General features: G+C 37.3%; 1 protein-coding gene across 1 annotated transcript in view; it reads right to left on the bottom strand.

Moving 5' to 3' along the window:
* LOC140162692 (lysosomal cholesterol signaling protein-like) overlaps nt 1-17,971 on the bottom strand; it is a 74,299-nt gene extending 56,328 nt beyond the window's left edge. The window contains 3 exon segments of the mRNA XM_072185966.1: nt 10,007-10,390; nt 11,837-11,925; nt 17,790-17,971. Of these exon segments, the coding sequence (XP_072042067.1) occupies nt 10,007-10,385 (379 nt within the window). The 5' untranslated portion in view covers nt 10,386-10,390; nt 11,837-11,925; nt 17,790-17,971.
* Between the last annotated feature and the right edge of the window lie 2,338 nt (nt 17,972-20,309).

The raw sequence follows: 20,309 nt of genomic DNA, 5'->3' as shown, positions 1-20,309 counted from the left end.
TAAGAGTTCAAAGCAATACCTGTGGCTCTATCTATAAGTTGCTTGTGGTGTTGACTTGGACGTATAGTTTCTGCATTCAGTGACTCCCGAGATACAGCTGGTGTCAGTTGTTGACTGTTGAGATTGCACTGAAGTGTACCACCACGGACAACTATGTTGTGCTAATTGAATAAGAGTGCAAAGCAATACCTGTGGCTCTATCTATAAGTTGCTTGTGGTGTTGACTTGGACGTATAGTTTCTGCATACTCCTGAGTTACAGCTGGTGTCAGTTGTTGACTGTTGAGATTGCACTGAAGTGTACCACCATGGACAACTATGTTGTGCTAATTGAATAAGAGTTCAAAGCAATACCTGTGGCCCTGTCTGTAAATTGCTTGTGGTGTTGACTTGGACGTGTAGTTTCTGCATACGATGACTCCCGAGTTACAGCTGGTGTCAGTTGTTGTCTGTTGAGATTGCACTGAAGTGCTTACCACCATGGACAACTATGTTGTGCTAATTGAATAAGAGTTCAAAATGTGGCTTGACATAGACTGCACTTATAGTCTATGTTTCTATTATAGGCAGGCATATGCCTCTTTATTGGCCAATTATATAGTCTCCTATCTTATCGGGCAAGACAATAAAAAGGGTAGGGACATGTAATAGGGGTGAAATGAGAGTTGATATGTGATAGCTAAATCTTTCTTATTGCGGGTAAGCTTGTGCATGCCTGCAAAGAACAAAAAAGGAAAGAAAGAAAACATTTGTATTGAGAACATGACCCCTCAGAATTGAGAATCTGAAATGAAATTTGTCCCATTTGATATTTGGTGATCGCAGGTTGACTTGTTCATGTTCCCCTTATGCTTTGCAGCAAGTTTTAGCCCAATCAGGCAAATCATAATTATAATGATCCCACTTGACCATTGACCAGTCAGGTAACCTCAGGTTGACTTTTTCGTGTTCCTCATATCAAGGATTCTTTCCACCAAGTCTTAGCCCAATCGGGCCCACTTTTAACATTTGACCTCATTTGATGTCAGATGACTGACTTGTGCATGTCCCCTCATATTCTTTGCACCAAGATTGAGGAGAATCGGGCAAATGTTAACATGTGACCTCATTTGACCTTTAACCCTAAGTAACCTTAGGTTGATTTTTCTATGTTCCTCATATCAAGGATTCTGGCACCAAGTCTAAGCCCGTGGCAATCTGGCCCATTTTAATGTTTGACCTCATTTATGCATTGTCCCCTCATATCACAGATTCTTGGAAGCGTTTAAGGTACATTCTCTGAGAAAGTGTTCAAATTTGGTCTCAGGAATGACAAAATACCAACCACAAGGAATTCATGAATATCATTGAGAATTGTTTAATTTAATAGTTTCCAACCACAAATCATGCATGGGTGATTTTGCAGCAATACTTGATTTTTGAACAATATCACTTGTATGTAGCCTATTTAATAGGGGTTATGTATCTATAGTTATGTGTCTGTTAAACTTTTTCCAGACTTTTTCTGAATCGGGCAAGTATAAAAACGTACTGACTAAACCCATACTTGATTAGTCATCACCCAACATACTTAAGTCTGGTATGATGTTTGGCTGTATTTATCGCAGCGTTTTTTTCCCAGGGGAGTAGAATTTAGGTCACGAATCGGTTACAACATGAATGTAACATAGAATTTAATGCTATATTAAGAATTTTTTTCACCAAACAGTAGCATAAAATAACGTATCGTCCGAACTTTCTAAACATTGGGTGAGAAAGGCCCTTTTTAGTTAATATTGTTACAAATTGACCATTCATTTCTGTGTAAAATTGCAAAAAACAAAAACAAGAAATGGGGAGGCCTCTGATATTTTTTTGATATTTTCCCTAAGCCCTCACAAAAAAATTCAGAAACAAAAGGAGCAAATAGGGAAATAACAAAAATATTTGAGAATCTCCAAAAATGAGTGAGGGCGGGGATGATATAGGCCTACATATTATAGCTTGTGTTACTTGGCTTTATGAGGATAGAGAACAGAAAGAGCTCAAACATATTCTAAATCCAATGATCATGCTTTGCAAGTAAAGGACATGTTGATCAATTTTTTCCCTTAAAAGTCCACATGCCTGAAGCCCTACCCCTAGTTTGAAGAACTTCTGTGCATGTTTTTGCTTCACAAAAAATCCAGAACCAAAGTAAGGGAGTAAATAATAAAAATAACAAAAATATTTGAAAATCTCCAGAAATGAATTTATGTTACTTGGTCTTGTGAGTACAGTCCAGTAAAGAGCTCGAACATATTGACCTATTTTTTTCCTTAAACTCAACATGCCTAAATCTTTGGTCATTTAAAAATTACAACAATAATAGGTTCCAATAATATACTACACCTCAAGTAGGGTAGTGGCCATCAGGAGTAAAAACCAGTCAATCATATCATGGGAAAGCACAAAATACTTTGGTATATTCCAAGAAGTAGAACATAAAGGTCACTGCCCTATTTAGTTGGCATAGCAACATGTTTTCAGAAGTTTAATCTTGAAGTTAATTGGGTCATCAACCAGTGCAATTGCTTGGGTCATTTGCATAATCTACCCTAGACCAGTGCTTGGGTCATTTGCATAATCTAACCCAGGACATGGAGTAGTCAGGGCACATGGATACAGCAATTATATAATGACCTGATTACCAATTTGTTGTGGCTGCATGCTTAATTTTGTAAGCATGATGACCTCTCTAGAGGAGCAATCTTTAAGATAACACCCCAGGATAACACATATTGAAAATAATAAGCAAGTAATATAACATGCAATATCTGAATAAACAAATACATGAATGAACACAATATGAATAAACAAAATATGACGCTTCCATGCACAGAGAGAATGACAACTTTGATGCAACGCATGCCTTTCCATGTGTGTTGTCATTCACATGAATTTGGCCTGAACGGTGCCGTTTTTAAAATATGATTCTCTCTATGGAAATGTCAAACAATATAAAATAATAAGCATACATTTATAAGCAAAGCATAAACATGATAAAATATGTACTGGATTAAAGCACAGTGACTTCTAAAAGTAATAATTTCGATAACATATTGGAAATGAAATGCAATATCTTAATAAACAAATAGGCCTACATGAATGAACAAAATATGAATAAACAAAATATGACGCTTCCATGCACAGAGAGAATGACAACTTTGATGCAACGCATGCCTTTCCATGTGTGTTGTCATTCACATGAATTTGGCCTGAACGATGCCGCTCTTAAAATACGATTCTCTCTATGGAAATGTCAAACAATACAAAATATAATCATACATGAGCAAAGCATACAATATGAACTGAAGAATGACCATCTGATAACACCAGCAATGATACGAAAAAAGAATTGAATAAGCAGCCATCTCAAATTCTCGTTTGTAAAAAGTTTGGTACCATACATCCAAAGAATAAGACATACACTGAACATTATCTCAAGTCTTCTGATTAGAGCTCCACAACAGAATCTTAAATACTCCAAACAAAGCTATCTCAGCTAAATTCTGGTTTGTTAACAGTTTGGTACAACCCAAAAATTGAATGAACAAAGAAATGATATATTATTCAGTCCTTATTATCAGAAAAACAAAGGATAATCCAACAGACCTGTAAATGGTGGCAACACATGTACAAGAAAATGAACCTGGTGTTACAACATGTAGCCAAGGGCTGTACAAACATGATGCAGCAGTGGTGAGTTGTGAGGAAAAGTCATGATTAGTAAACATGGTAAAGAGAAGGGGTTATCATTGGGTTTGGGAATGATCCATTTATGCTTAGAGGGGAGTCTAAGGTAACAAAATGGGATCCTGTTTAGTTACACTGCTTTCCTGTTTATCATGCTGGCCATTAAAGGAGGATTTCGTGATCCTATTATTTCCTAGCATCCTCTTTTTATGACATTTTTCAGTAGATATCCACGAAAAAAGCTTATTTCCAAAATTTCAGTTGATTCCGATTTTGCGTTTGCGAGTTATGCATGATTATGTGTATTACACTGCTCCATGTGTCGTAATTTCGTTCTGGTGCACCAGAACGAAATTCAAATTTGGTGATATTTTTGCTAAACGAATCAATCTGCAAGAAATATTGGGTACATAAACATTATGTAGCCAGAGGTATCCAGTGGTGTAAAAATCTCAACTTTTTTGGGGAAAAGTGGGGGGATGAGGCTGTGGATCACGAAATGCCCCTTTAAGGGCGTAAACCACCAAATAACTTCTCCATTGAAAAGCACGTAAAAATCAACTTTTTTAAACGGCGTTTTCTACCAGGCGTGACAATATTTGTCACTTTTTTAAGTCATCCCTGTATTAATTAAGGACTGAAATTTTATTTAAGCTTCAAGTTTGGAACGCCTATTACTAGCATTAAAACTTGTTCCGTTAACAGTAAAATTTTATTTAAGCTTCAATTTTGGAACGCCTATTACTAGCATTAAAACTTGTTCCGTTAACAGTAATTCGGACAGGGCCTACTTTTCTTATGAAATCGATTTGTATAATTTCATATCTATTTTAGTCATTAATAGGCTAGCAAAATGTTGACTGTACCCACCAAGCCTCATGTCCATACGACAGTTTTACTAATTTGACCTCAGATGACCCCTGGTGACCCCAAAATGATCATCCAAAAATGTGGCTTTAAATGTTGACTGTACCCACCAAGTTTCATGCCCATATGAGTTATTACAAATTTGACCTCAGATGACCCCTGGTGACCGAAATGATCTTCCAAAAATTTGGCTTTAAATGTTGACTGTACCCATCAAGTTTCATGCCCATACGACAGTTATTACTAATTTGACCTCAGATGACCCCTGGTTACCCCAAAATGATCTTCCAAAAATGTGGCTTTAAATGTTGACTGTACCCACCAAGTTTCATGCCCATACGACAATGTTTACTAATTTGACCCCTGGTGACCTCAAAATGACCTTCCACAAATTTGGCTTTAAATGTTGACTGTACCCACCAGGTTTCATGCCCATACGACAGTTTTGACTAATTTGACCTCAGATGACCTCTGGTGACCTCAAAATGACCTTCCATAAATTTGGCTTTAAATGTTGACTGTACCCACCAAGTTTCATGCCCATACGACAATGTTTACTAATTTGACCCTTGGTGACCTCGAAATGACCTTCCACAAATTTGGCTTTAAATGTTGACTGTACCCACCAAGTTTCATGCCCATACGACAATTTTTACTAATTTGACCTCAGATGACCCCTGGTGACCTCAAAATGACCTTCCATAAATTTGGCTTTAAATGTTGACTGTACCCACCAAGTTTCATGCCCATACGACAGTTTTACTAATTTGACCTCAGATGACCCTGGTGACCTCGAAATGACCTTCCATAAATTTGGCTTTAAATGTTGACTGTACCCACCAAGTTTCATACCCATACGACAGTTTTTACTAATTTGACCTCAGATGACCCCTGGTGACCTTGAAATGACCTTCCAAAAATTTGGCTTTAAATGTTGACTGGACCCACCAAGTTTCATGCCCATACAACAGTTTTTACTAATTTGACCTCAGATGACCCCTGGTGACCTCGAAATGACCTGCCATAAATTTGGCTTTAAATGTTGACTGTACCCACCAAGTTTCATGCCCATACGACAGTTTTTACTAATTTGACCTCAGATGACCCCTGGTGACCTCGAAATGACCTTCCAAAATTTGACCTTCCATAAATTTGGCTTTAAATGTTGACTGTACCCACCAAGTTTCATGGCCATACGACAGTTTTTAAAACTTTAACCAAATTTGTCACATCCACACACACACCCCCTCTTGTAAATGCCGCCAAGTGTGGAGGTGTGTGTATATTCCAACTGGGGAGATTCACACACCCACATTCAAACTGGGGAGATTTTTTTACACAAATCTCACAGCAACCGCCATACTGTGGAGGTTGCTCTAATCAGAAAATGACAGGTGGTATACCCCCCTCTATGGCCCCAAAACCCCATTTTTGAGCTTATCTTCAACTGTGGAGCTCCACGGTTGTTAGCAGACTCCACAGTGTGAATGTGACAAGACACACACACCTCCACAGTTGGAGGCATTTACAAACGCACCCCCACATACATACACACATACGGAAAAGTGATTATATAGTCTCCTAGATGACCCCTGGTGATCCCGAAATGATCTTCCAAAAATTTGGCTTTAAATGTTGACTGTACCCATCAAGTTTCATGCCCATACGACAGTTATTACTAATTTGACCTCAGATGACCCCTGGTGACCCCAAAATGATCTTCCAAAAATGTGGCTTTAAATGTTGACTGTACCCACCAAGTTTCATGCCCATACGACAATGTTTACTAATTTGACCCCTGGTGACCTCAAAATGACCTTCCACAAATTTGGCTTTAAATGTTGACTGTACCCACCAGGTTTCATGCCCATACGACAGTTTTGACTAATTTGACCTCAGATGACCTCTGGTGACCTCAAAATGACCTTCCAAAAATTTGGCTTTAAATGTTGACTGTACCCACCAAGTTTCATGCCCATACGACAATTTTTACTAATTTGACCTCAGATGACCCCTGGTGACCTCAAAATGACCTTCCATAAATTTGGCTTTAAATGTTGACTGTACCCACCAAGTTTCATGCCCATCGACAGTTTTTACTAATTTGACCTCAGATGACCCCTGGTGAAAAATGTGGCTTTAAATGTTGACTGTACCCACCAAGTTTTATGCCCATACGACAATGTTTACTAATTTGACCCCTGGTGACCTCAAAATGACCTTCCACAAATTTGGCTTTAAATGTTGACTGTACCCACCAGGTTTCATGCCCATACGACAGTTTTGACTAATTTGACCTCAGATGACCTCTGGTGACCTCAAAATGACCTTCCAAAATTTGGCTTTAAATGTTGACTGTACCCACCAAGTTTCATGCCCATACGACAATTTTTACTAATTTGACCTCAGATGACCCTGGTGACCTCAAAATGACCTTCCATAAATTTGGCTTTAAATGTTGACTGTACCCACCAAGTTTCATGCCCATACGACAGTTTTTACTAATTTGACCTCAGATGACCCCTGGTGACCTCGAAATGACCTTCCATAAATTTGGCTTTAAATGCCCACCAAGTTTCATGCCCATACGACAATTTTTACTAATTTGACCTCAGATGACCCTGGTGACCTCAAAATGACCTTCCATAAATTTGGCTTTAAATGTTGACTGTACCCACCAAGTTTCATGTCCATACGACAGTTTTTACTAATTTGACCTCAGATGACCCCTGGTGACCTCGAAATGACCTTCCATAAATTTGGCTTTAAATGTTGACTGTACCCACCAAGTTTCATACCCATACGACAGTTTTTACTAATTTGACCTCAGATGACCCCTGGTGACCTCGAAATGACCTTCCAAAAATTTGGCTTTAAATGTTGACTGGACCCACCAAGTTTCATGCCCATACGACAGTTTTACTAATTTGACCTCAGATGACCCCTGGTGACCTCGAAATGACCTGCCATAAATTTGGCTTTAAATGTTGACTGTACCCACCAAGTTTCATGCCCATACGACAGTTTTTACTAATTTGACCTCAGATGACCCCTGGTGACCTCGAAATGACCTTCCAAAAATTTGACCTTCCATAAATTTGGCTTTAAATGTTGACTGTACCCACCAAGTTTCATGGCCATACGACAGTTTTTAAAACTTTAACCAAATTTGTCACATCCACACACACACACACACATACATACACACATACGGAAAAGTGATTATATAGTCTCCTAGATGACCCCTGGTGATCCCGAAATGATCTTCCAAAAATTTGGCTTTAAATGTTGACTGTACCCATCAAGTTTCATGCCCATACGACAGTTATTACTAATTTGACCTCAGATGACCCCTGGTGACCCCAAAATGATCTTCCAAAAATGTGGCTTTAAATGTTGACTGTACCCACCAAGTTTCATGCCCATACGACAATGTTTACTAATTTGACCCCTGGTGACCTCAAAATGACCTTCCACAAATTTGGCTTTAAATGTTGACTGTACCCACCAGGTTTCATGCCCATACGACAGTTTTGACTAATTTGACCTCAGATGACCTCTGGTGACCTCAAAATGACCTTCCAAAAATTTGGCTTTAAATGTTGACTGTACCCACCAAGTTTCATGCCCATACGACAATTTTTACTAATTTGACCTCAGATGACCCCTGGTGACCTCAAAATGACCTTCCATAAATTTGGCTTTAAATGTTGACTGTACCCACCAAGTTTCATGCCCATACGACAGTTTTACTATTTTGACCTCAGATGACCCTGGCGACCTCGAAATGACCTTCCATAAATTTGGCTTTAAATGTTGACTGTACCCACCAAGTTTCATGCCCATACGACAATGTTTACTAATTTGACCCTTGGTGACCTCAAAATGACCTTCCACAAATTTGGCTTTAAATGTTGACTGTACCCACCAAGTTTCATGCCCATACGACAATTTTTACTAATTTGACCTCAGATGACCCTGGTGACCTCAAAATGACCTTCCATAAATTTGGCTTTAAATGTTGACTGTACCCACCAAGTTTCATGCCCATACGACAGTTTTTACTAATTTGACCTCAGATGACCCCTGGTGACCTCGAAATGACCTTTCATAAATTTGGCTTTAAATGTTGACTGTACCCACCAAGTTTCATACCCATACGACAGTTTTGACTAATTTGACCTCAGATGACCCCTGGTGACCTTGAAATGACCTTCCAAAAATTTGGCTTTAAATGTTGACTGTATCCACCAAGTTTCATGCCCATACGACAGTTTTTACTAATTTGACCTCAGATGACCCCTGGTGACCTCGAAATGACCTGCCATAAATTTGGCTTTAAATGTTGACTGTACCCACCAAGTTTCATGCCCATACGACAGTTTTTACTATTTTGACCTCAGATGACCCCTGGTGACCTCGAAATGACCTTCCATAAATTTGGCTTTAAATGTTGACTGTACCCACCAAGTTTCATACCCATACGACAGTTTTTACTAATTTGACCTCAGATGACCTCGAAATGACCTTCCAAAAATTTGGCTTTAAATGTTGACTGTATCCACCAAGTTTCATGCCCATACGACAGTTTTTACTAATTTGACCTCAGATGACCCCTGGTGACCTCGAAATGACCTGCCATAAATTTGGCTTTAAATGTTGACTGTACCCACCAAGTTTCATGCCCATACGACAGTTTTTACTAATTTGACCTCAGATGACCCCTGGTGACCTCGAAATGACCTGCCATAAATTTGGCTTTAAATGTTGACTGTACCCACCAAGTTTCATGCCCATACGACAGTTTTTACTAATTTGACCTCAGATGACCCATGGATGACCTCAGTGACCTTGACCCACTAACCAATACAAACTGGTTCTGTCTCGGGTCAAGGTGCACCCACCCACCAAGTTTGAGGAATGTGCGACTCCTAGTCTGCGAGAAAAGAGGCGGATGGCAAACTTTAACCAAAACTTTAACCAAATTTGTCACATCCACACACACACACCCCCACACACACATACATACACACATACGGAAAAGTGATTATATAGTCTCCTGCCTTATCAGGCGAGACAAAAAGTATACATGGAATGGCAAAGACTTGATAAATACATCTGCGAGGTCAAATTCAGGCAAAAATGCTCAGTTTTGGAGAATATTAAAAGTTTGGGGGGGGATAACAGAAAAATTCTTCAGTAAAATAGTTTTTATTAATTTTCAAAACCAGTATAAATATCTAGTACCAGTGTTTTTAAATTTTAATCAACATCACCAAATGGTTGAAATTTGGGCAAAAGTTTTTTTTTTACTTTGTAACGAATTCTTTTGTTATGTTACCCAAAAAAAATATTGGTTAAAAATAACAGCTTTTTGGGATTTTCTCCTATACTGAGCATAATTTGCAAATTACATCTCTACATACCTATCGGGTATCCCAATGCAAAGTCGTTACTCTGTGTTGCAAATATGGCAAATATCCCTGCTCTTCCGATGTTCAAATCCTTCCCCAGCACTAGAGAAAACACATACACGACAACAAATACAATCGCCTTGGAAACCATAATGGCCGACCAAAACAACCAGTTCACTTTCCCAAAGTCCAGCTCTGCCAGGGATTTGAAGATCAGAGCCGGAAGAGCAAAGTAGGTCACATAGCTGCCGAGTCCGCGGGACTGTGAGGGCGCAATAAGGCGTGTGCGCCCAGCGACATATCCTAGCAGGATGATAAGGAAGCATTGCAAGATTGCTGGGTAGAGGTTGTCAAATGTCTTAAGGGTTGGAGTAAGTGTTTCATTGTGCATTATGACTGAAAGAAAGAAAAGACATGTATGAAGAGAAAGGTTAGCGAGTTATTAAACAGTCAGTACAATAGTGATGGGAAGCCCCCCCCCCCCCTCCAAGGATTTTCTTTTAAAAGCATTTTGCTGAAGAGCTCTGAAGGGCTATACTCCATTTTTTCTGTACCCTTTAAATTGTGAATTTTTCATTCTGTTAAGGTATAATGGCCCTGTCAGACGCTGTGGCAAGCGGCAGGACGTACATATTAACCAATGACAAGCCTTGATTGTGTCCGTTTGTCTGCAATATGCATGCGCCACGCCGCTCAGCAGCATGGTAGTATGAAACCAGCATAAAACATTGCACAGCTCAGGTATTTTTTTGTTACCGGTACTTTAACAATGCTTGTCTTAATTTCACTAAATTGTTGACCCCAAATTTTTTAGCCAGGATGGTCAAGAAAGTGGGGGGGTGGTTCAGGGTTTGCACACTGAAAATTTTCTTTATTTATTACCGTACTGACGCGAGTATAGTCCCACCCCGTTTTTGGGTGAACATTTGTCAAAATTGGGGGTGGGACTATACTCGAATTAAAAAAAAAAAAAATTTTAATTTTTTTAAAGTTTTTATTTTTTTTTCGGTTTTATAGTGTCCTGGACCTAGACCTAAATGCTAGGATCATTCATGGTTGACCTAAAAAAAAAAAAAAAAAAAAATATATTTTGTTATTTTTAATATGAAAATTGATAATTTGTATTCATGTCATAGTCTATTAATGATTTCAAAATGCATTCAAATTCAATACATTTTGAAATCATTAATAGATTATGACATGAATACAAATTATCAATTTTCATATAAAAAATAACAAAATATCTTGAAATTTTTTTTTTTTTAAGCTCAACCATGAATGATCCTGGCATTTAGGTCTAGATCCAGAGCTACCTACAGTCATAATCTCATGGATCATTCTCATAATAATATGTGACGTGTCAAAAGGAGACACTTTTGGGTAGGATCATGAATGGAGAAATAGCCAAAAATCTGCCTGGGGATGATTTTTTCACAATTTGGGTTTGTTGCAAATTTGTGATGTTATTTGTTAGAAATATTGTCTGATAGTTTCAGACCGGAATATAACTGGCATCTTGTATTTTTGGAGACATTTTTCCTATTCTCAACATTGTCAATAATATTTTAAAGGCAGATATCTCAATTTCCAATCTTATAATACCATAACTTACGAACTCAATATCTTCGCTTAGGAATGTCCAATTTCATTGGGGAAAATGGCGTTGTGGAGCAAAATATCTCTAGATATAAGATACCGGTACATGTAAAAAACCTTGAAATTGATAACCTGCCCAAAAGTGTCTCCTTTTGACATGACATGTCACATATGGGTATATTTTCGTTGTTTTATACCAGATGAAATCCAAATACTAAACAATAAACAAACAAAAATTATGCTTACCTCAAGTATCGACTCACAATCTACATTTAGACTTGTTTAAAATTGCATCAATTTAATTCTCTTTTTGACTTGGGTCACGAAATGCATATCTGCAAATGACATAAATAGTTCATATTTAAGTTAAAACACATTTACACAATAAATTTATAACTTCCAAATCAAAACAAAATAATCTGGATTAATGCCGGTATAAGCTCAGTATTATTAATGTTAGCCAAGTTCTTTTTGAAATCAAATTGGGAATCAAATCAATGCTTTAAAATCAATGTTTCTTTTACTTTCTAGGGTTTTATTCTTACATGTTATAGGCTATAGAGGAGGAAAGAGAGCAGCAACAGGACCCCCACCACTGATCAGACTTTTACCTGCAACTACTGCAGTCGGACAGCTATCCCGCATCGGCCTGTTTAGTAAATCTTCGTTAGCCAAGCCAAGCCGAGAGAGATAGGCTTATTTTAGATATAGCTGCCTTGTGGAACACATATAGTACAGTGTTATAACCCTAACCTGCCCAGCTAAGGTAAGGCAGCTATTTAATGTAAAAATAAAACCCCTAGTAAAAGTAAAGGAATGCCTTAAAATCATCCATGTATGCCCAAACTGTCCTTTGACCTTGAAAAAGTTCCTCAGGCTCAACTACTAGTCTATACTCTAGTATATCCTTCAAACCTTGTGGAGCCCAAAATGAGCCCACATATTGTGATGTTTCTTATTTGTGGAACAGATGTGAGATGTCAATAGAGAGCCCTGCCTCAAGCTACTGAGTTACATTTACTGGAACTATTAAAATAGTTCCTGAGTTGGTAAACCTACATGTAGTTTTGTAGACTCGCTTGCCAGTAAGGCAGTGACTCAAGCCCGGATATTCGGGTACCCACCCGTTTTTCCCCTACCCGGATACAAATTCCATTTACGGATTACCCGAATTAAATTGATATCATTTTAGAGTATGACATGAAAACTATGTATCAATTTTCATATTAAAATTACAAAACAATGTGCAAAATTCAATTTTTTTTTTTTAGGTCAACCATGATCCTAGCATTTAGGTCTAGGTCCAGGGATACTACAAAACCGAAAAAAAAAACTTTGAAAAAAAAATTTTTAAAAAAAAATTAAAAATTTATTTATTTATTTTTTATTTTTATTTTTTTTTGCAATTTCGGGTACCCGGTTACCCGCCCGAAATTTACCTCGGGTACCCGAATACGTCATTACCCGATAGGTCACAGCCTTACTTGCCAGTCTCGTGTACGGTACGCCGTTTGTACTCACAGAGACTGGCTTTTTGCCATTTTGTGTGTCAATTGGATTTACACACTTCACGTTTTGCGCAGCTCAAACATTTCAACAATTTTTTTTGCTATTCAGTCAATTTATATGAAATTGGTACTCACATATCTGATCTCCAAATCATAGTTATCTTATTCAATTAACACTAGATGTACATGTATCCAAGTAAATTAAACTTTAAATTTTTTAGAGTGTTTCATCGTGACGATCAGAAACCTCAAAAATTTTCACAGTAAAGGGTGTAACTTTTGATTTTTAGGGTCAAAATTTCAAACCACTTAAATATGTTTCTGTTTACTGAAATCATGCATAGAAGCAACTTAAATTCCAGTAAAATAATGTTTCAAGGCTTAAACCTTTTGATTTCTAATAAAAAATTTGACATTTGCATAACATTTTGGTTAAAATCTAAGAAAAATGTATTTTACATAACCTCAGAAAATTATGACATGAAAGCTGGAATACATGTGAAATCCCATTCCAAAGTACGTCAACAGATATAAGTTAAATTTTATACCATGTTTTGCTATGTTTGTAATTTTTAACATCAAGTGTCATTTACAATGGAAATTTCCCAACCTTAAACATGTTTTTTAAGTTTTAATTGGGCTCCTAAAATAATTTGAATGTCTAACTTCATGTACAAATACACTTGATGAAAGGAACCTCCCAGCCAAGTTTCACAGAAATTGGAGTTATTTTTTAGAATTGGCAATTCAAGCGATTTGTGTTTGGAGGCTTCAGTTAACAACACAGGTGATCATAAAAGTAAAATATTTGGCTAACTACTACAAGTTGACATAAAAAAATAGGTAAAAAATATCACAATTACCAATTTTCATGCTTTGCTTCTAAGTATTGAATTTCAGTTGTGACAAAAATTAAATTATCACAGCAAGTCATTTTTTTGTTTTTCGGAGGCTTCATGTTTTAAACAATTGTTAAACATTGCAGAAGTAGTTTTTTTGAAAACAACAGTGTTGGGATCATCTAAGCTGTTATTTTCTTGTGTGTATTGAATCAATGATTCTATGCGGCAGATATTGTAGATTTATCACATGTTAATTTTTTCACCCATTTGTTAAGTATGGTGTTTTTTGCATGTGAAGCCTCCGAAACAGGCTTTTGTGGGTATCAGTATATTTTTCAAACATTAACCATAATGTCAATTTTTTTTTAAATTTATGACATTCTGCACATATCAAGTAATAATTACAATGCAGATATCAGTATGAAACACACCAATTTAGATATGCATAGATGATAATTAATCTTATTGTTGTTTCGGAGGCTTCATTTGTTTCGGAGGCTTCAACTGTTAACGGAAAGTTTGTATTGGGTCCCATTTTCAAACGGTGATATATATCTCCACGATTTAAAAACATGTGACTTGAGGATCTACTTTGCTACATTTTGATAAATAGATTGGATGAGCTCTTTTATTTGCACAAGCTTGCTGAACAGTTTGTTTCGAGGCTTCAAAAAGTTAACGGAAAAACGGCTCTTTGAAGTCAAGATTTTATAAAAATTTTAAAAGCTTGCAAATCGACTAATTTTTGTTACCCATTTCAAGTTAAGATAACAACTGTTATGAATCAAGAAGAAGTGAAGAAATAACCAAGAATTATGAACCAAAGCTACACCCACAAAGTTTGTTAACAATTGTTAACGGAAAATGAAGCCTCCGAATCGACAAATATCGAAGTCTGGTTCTCAAAAATACAGGGCTGTTCACAATTAAATCTAATGTGGCAGTGTTTACTGAACATATGACTGTACTTTCAGGATAAGAAAAATTATCCATGAACTAACTGAAGAAAACACAGGGTTTTACAAAAATGTTACTGTTTTTTATAGTTTTTCAAAATGGCAATATTAAGTACATTTAAGCCTGCTAAAACTGAACGCAGTAACTCCCAAAGCTGATTATGCTACCCAAGGTAGCTGCTAACTAGATGACTTATGTGGCCAAAAATCATGGAATTCTGTGGCTTTATTAGAACACTACGGATTAAAATGTTAAAAATCCAAAGTTACACCCTTTACCGTGAAAATGACCATATAGGTATGCTAGGTGAATTCAAATTTGCCATCAAACTGCATCATTTTATATTTTATATCAAATTAAAGCCCTTGAGTAAACAAAGCCAAAACTGAAAACCTTTTTTTCATAGCACTTTCCGTAGCAAAGTTACATCTTGTCAAAGATTGACTTTCATCAAACAATGTCAAAAAGATTCAGCTAGCAAAATTCCCCAAAACGGCATGTATGTATGTATGTATTTTTTTAATGGAACTGCTATCAAAATCCCTCTTAAATTCCATGTGCGAGTGACTTATCACCATAAAAAGTCATATATTTGGGTCAAGTGAAGTGAAGTATAGAAAACATATTTATGTAGGTTTCTTTCTTCGGCCAGTTGTTTTAAATTTCTATGTAAAAATGCATTGACATTGTCGGCGAATTTGGTTGACTAGCAAATGTGTTTGCCTGGCATACCTATTTAAACGTAGATTGCCTGGCGATCGGAGTGTTGTTATCGTCAGAGCACCTCGGACTAACGATATACAGGTACATTGAAGGATATATATTGGATGGTAAATAAGCCGGTTCTTACATTATGCAGACTGGCAGACTGGCAGACTGTGGCAGACTGGATTGTTGCATGTTCATGAAATACTTTCCATCATTATAAAACTGTAATTTTTTACAACAGTTGCTGTGTAAACAGGTCATACTTAATAATTGTATGTATTCAATTCAATTCAATTATTTAACAAAATACCCCTATTGTATTGAGCAATATATTTGGGTTGACCCTCATGCTAGGAATTCATCCTCTTGTGTTCCTAGTATTATAATGGATAATACACGTAGTGTCACTAGGATCCATAACATGCTCATCTATCAGGGGCACAGTTCTTTAACCCCAATACATTTGTACATTCATTGAATGACCTTTCAAAATATGGGGATAAAAACTCATACTCTGCAACTTCAGGTCAAATTTTGCACTATGATTGTTTAATTCAGGTTATTGGGCTATGCCATTGGGATATGGTCATTGTGGTCCATAGTGTGTGGTGGCCTAGATTTATGATAAATAGGATGGAAAGTGGTTGTCAAATCTTAATAGTGTTAGTGACCCTATCACCCTACAGACTTTTTATTCTATGTAAAATATTTGATGTAACATATCTAACCGTATTTTTTTTAATCTATTCCCATTCTATTTTCAGTATTTAAATGTTTAGGGGCTGTGCAATAATTATGGGCCCCCCAGTGTGTGTGTGTGTGTGTGGGGGGGGGTAAATTTTGAAACGGCTCGCCAAAAAATTGCTTGCCCCCCCCCCCCCCCCCACTCGGCCCGCCAAAAATTCTTTGCCTCCCCCCTTGCACATCCCAATTTACAAACCTTTAATGGTCTTGATAAATGTTGCGAGCGCAGCGAGCAGGAAATTTGCATATTAAAGCGTTTCAGTACCGTACCGTTTTGCCTTTTTAGCACGTTTTATTCAAAAGACGCCCCATGAATGTGGCCAAAAATCGCTTGCCCCTCTCGGCTTGCCAAAATTGCACCCCCTCTCGGCTTGCCAAAATTGCTCCCCCCTTTGCTTGCCAAAAATTCCCCCTGAATTTTACCTCACCCAGGGCTCATAATTATTGCACAGCCCTTAAGTTCTAACGTATGTTTGATGACATAAAATGATAATATATTTTTACCAGATATTATACGTATTCATATATCGATTTTACGTTGTCTCGCTTTCCTTCACACCAATTTTTAAGAACCTGCAACAATCTGTGGCAATTTGAGCCTGTATGACCCTGACATGACCTTGATAATTTTTGTCCACCATTAGGGGTAGTTCTAACCTGACCACTAGTATAACAAATGGTATATTTTGATACTAGTGTCATATTCTAACCCAGTCTGCCAGTCTGCCCCAGTCTGCCAGTCTGCATAATGTAAGAACCGGTAAATAAGCCAAATATTGCAAAAAAATCTACTCGCTAGAATCGTAGCGAGCTCGCAAAAAATTACCGTCCATGCGAATGTAGTATTGAAACGTAAAATCCCTAACCATCATCATCATGCTAAACCCTAGTCACGATTATCGCACTTTCAGTTTCCCACGCGTTTGAACGGGAATTGGATTGCGTACTTTTTCGATGTCTAGTGAGCAAATTTTTTCAATATTTTGAGAAAATGATGTCAAATTTTCTATTCTGTATTGTTTGGTAATAATGTCTTTTGCCAATAGTATGTTTAAAATTGTAATTTTGTGTTTTTGATCGCAAAGATCGGATATTTTCGCTTCGATTCAATTCTGAACCCTTCGCAAGGGTGCCGATTTCGCAGAACTTTGACGATAATTTTGCCTTTTTGGACACTAAAATGCATTCGATCCTTAATTTTGTTTCAACCGAGTCTTAAATTAGCAAGCACAATAAGGTTGGTACCACTTTTATATACATTGATAAAATTTTAAAGATTTTTTTCAAGTTTCTAACCGGCGCAAATCGTTAAGTGTGTATTTCCCATTGACATCCAAAATGGGAAATACGAGTCTGATGGACATAGGAACGGCGTCCATGAGACTCAGCGAGTCTAGCTAAACCCCACCCTCACCCCGTCATACGGCTCGTTAAGCTTACCTGATTCTTGGTCTCTCCAAACCTGCAATAGCTTCCTACACAAACACCATTCTTTGTTCACTTTTCTTTCTTCATGTTGATATCTTCACAACCTTGTCCTTGCACTGATTATTGCTGAATTTCATTGAAGACGATAACAGCTGTTGTGTTTATTTTGTTTACGGTCGACCGACCCACATGTCACTTCGAGTGAGAAAAGGCTTATATGCCCTGTCTTGAGATCGAAAGATGTTTATCAAACAGGTGACGTCATGAAATTTTGCCAAAGTTCTGAATAGCTCTGAATAATATCCACAGAATTAGAGTTTTAATTCTGTGGTAATATCATAAAGTCAAAATAATCAGTATTGTACCGAAGTAAGCGTCACAGCTACAAAAGAGAGTTGATTAATCATTGAGCGACGTATATCGTAGTAGTTTGAAAGGCTAGGACAAGTATTATGGGTAACGGGTGTTGGGTAATTATAGATAGGCCTATCACGAGAACCGCCCAACCCGAGAACCGCGAAATCTAGTTTTTGATAAATCTATTAAGTTAATAATTTTATTTATCCTTAAATTGGCTGTTTTACTTCCTTCCCAATACTTCTACACCCTTTGGATACAATTATACGATACCTCTTTGATGTCATTATTTTGATCTATTGCTAAAAGTGCAGTTTTTTTCCCAAATAGGCCTAGACAAGTCCATGTAGGCCTACTATTCTAGCTATTTGCAATTGCCTCCATTAATTTAGACTTCCACCCTCCTACTGCGTTGTCTTTTTAAAGACAGTTCTTGTTAATGCCGGTTCTGGAATTAAAGGCCCGTTCAGTGATTTGCTCATCTGGAAAATCATCAAAATTCAGATTTTGGTACCTTTGTCATTGTCATAGATGTGCTAACATAGCCTGCTAGTGGTTCAGCTGAAAGCCGTGTATTTAAGACAAAATAAAGCCATTTACATGAAATGTAATTTATAATTATACTGACAGTAGGCCTATATAAATTAGCTACATGTATTTGAATGGGGATTCAACTTCATCAATATTGCTGTGTAACGCGCGAAATTAGTACACAGAATCGTATCCATTTTATATTTCACACGTTGGCTGTTCTTTATTGATGCGGTGGTGGTTACAACAAAACAAAACAAAAAACCTGTAAAACAGATCAAACAAATGAATACAGATTAAGTAGGCCTACATTATGCTTTAAACAAAGTTGTAGTGATACTTTTCAATGTTTAAACCATGTTAACTCAAACTCATAGTAGACAAAAATGTTCATTATTTGTTAAACAGCAAGGATAAATCCTAATTTGTAATGTTGACAATAGTTTGCTTGAGAATTAGTCCAGTTCTAAAAATGAGTTGTTTGGAAAAGTGAAAATATTCAAAACAATAACATTATTTTTAATCTGCATAACACATAGGGGAGAGCGGGGAGTGTTCGCCCTAGGGGCAGGTTCGCCCACCCCTTGTTTCTCAGCACTACAGCTATCGGGGGATTTGGTGATGGCAAAATTAGGTGACATAGGTCATTATAAACTTCTCATATTAGCTACGCGACATATAGGGACGTGTTCATCGAACTGCAGCCAAAACAAAAAAATTACACCAAACGTAATTTTTTGTTGCATTAATAGGCCTAGATAGCTACTAAATCCACACTGATATCAGCAGTAGATAGCTACTTCATCTACACTGATATCAGCAGTAGATAGCTACTTCATTCATACTGATATCAACAGTAGATAGCTACCGGGTACTTCATCCACACTGGTATCAGCAGTAGATAGCTACTAAATCCACACTGATATCAGCAGTAGATAGCTACTAAATCCACACTGATATCAGCAGTAGATAGATACTTCAGCCACACTGATATCAGCAGTAGATAGCTACTTCATCCACACTGGTATCAGCAGTAGATAGCTACTTCATCCACACTGATATCAGCAGTAGATAGCTACTTCATCCGCACTGATATCAGCAGTAGATATAGCTACTTCATCCATACTGATATTAGCAGTAGATAGCTACTTCATCCATACTGATATCAGCAGTAGATAGATACTTCAGCCACACTGACATCAGCAGTAGATAGCTACTTCATCCACACTGATATCAGCAGTAGATAGCTACTTCATCCACACTCGATATCAGCAGTAGATAGCTACTTCATCCACACTGATATTAGCAGTAGATAGCTACTTCATCCATATTGATATCAACAGTAGATAGCTACTTCATCCACACTGATATTAGCAGTAGGTATCTACTTCAGCCACACTGATATCAGCAGTAGATAGCTACTTCATCCACACTGATATCAGCAGTAGATAGCTACTTCATCCACACTCGATATCAGCAGTAGATAGATACTTCATCCACACTGATATCAGCAGTAGATAGCTACTTCATCCACACTGATATCAGCAGTAGCTAGATACTTCAGCCACACTGATATCAGCAGTAGATAGATATTTCAGCCACACTGATATCAGCAGTAGATAGATACTTCAGCCACACTGATAT

The sequence above is a fragment of the Amphiura filiformis genome, chromosome 10 (genome assembly GCF_039555335.1).
Source record: "Amphiura filiformis chromosome 10, Afil_fr2py, whole genome shotgun sequence".
Lineage (NCBI taxonomy): Eukaryota > Metazoa > Echinodermata > Ophiuroidea > Amphilepidida > Amphiuridae > Amphiura > Amphiura filiformis.
This window is presented reverse-complemented; position numbering and strand designations above follow the sequence as displayed.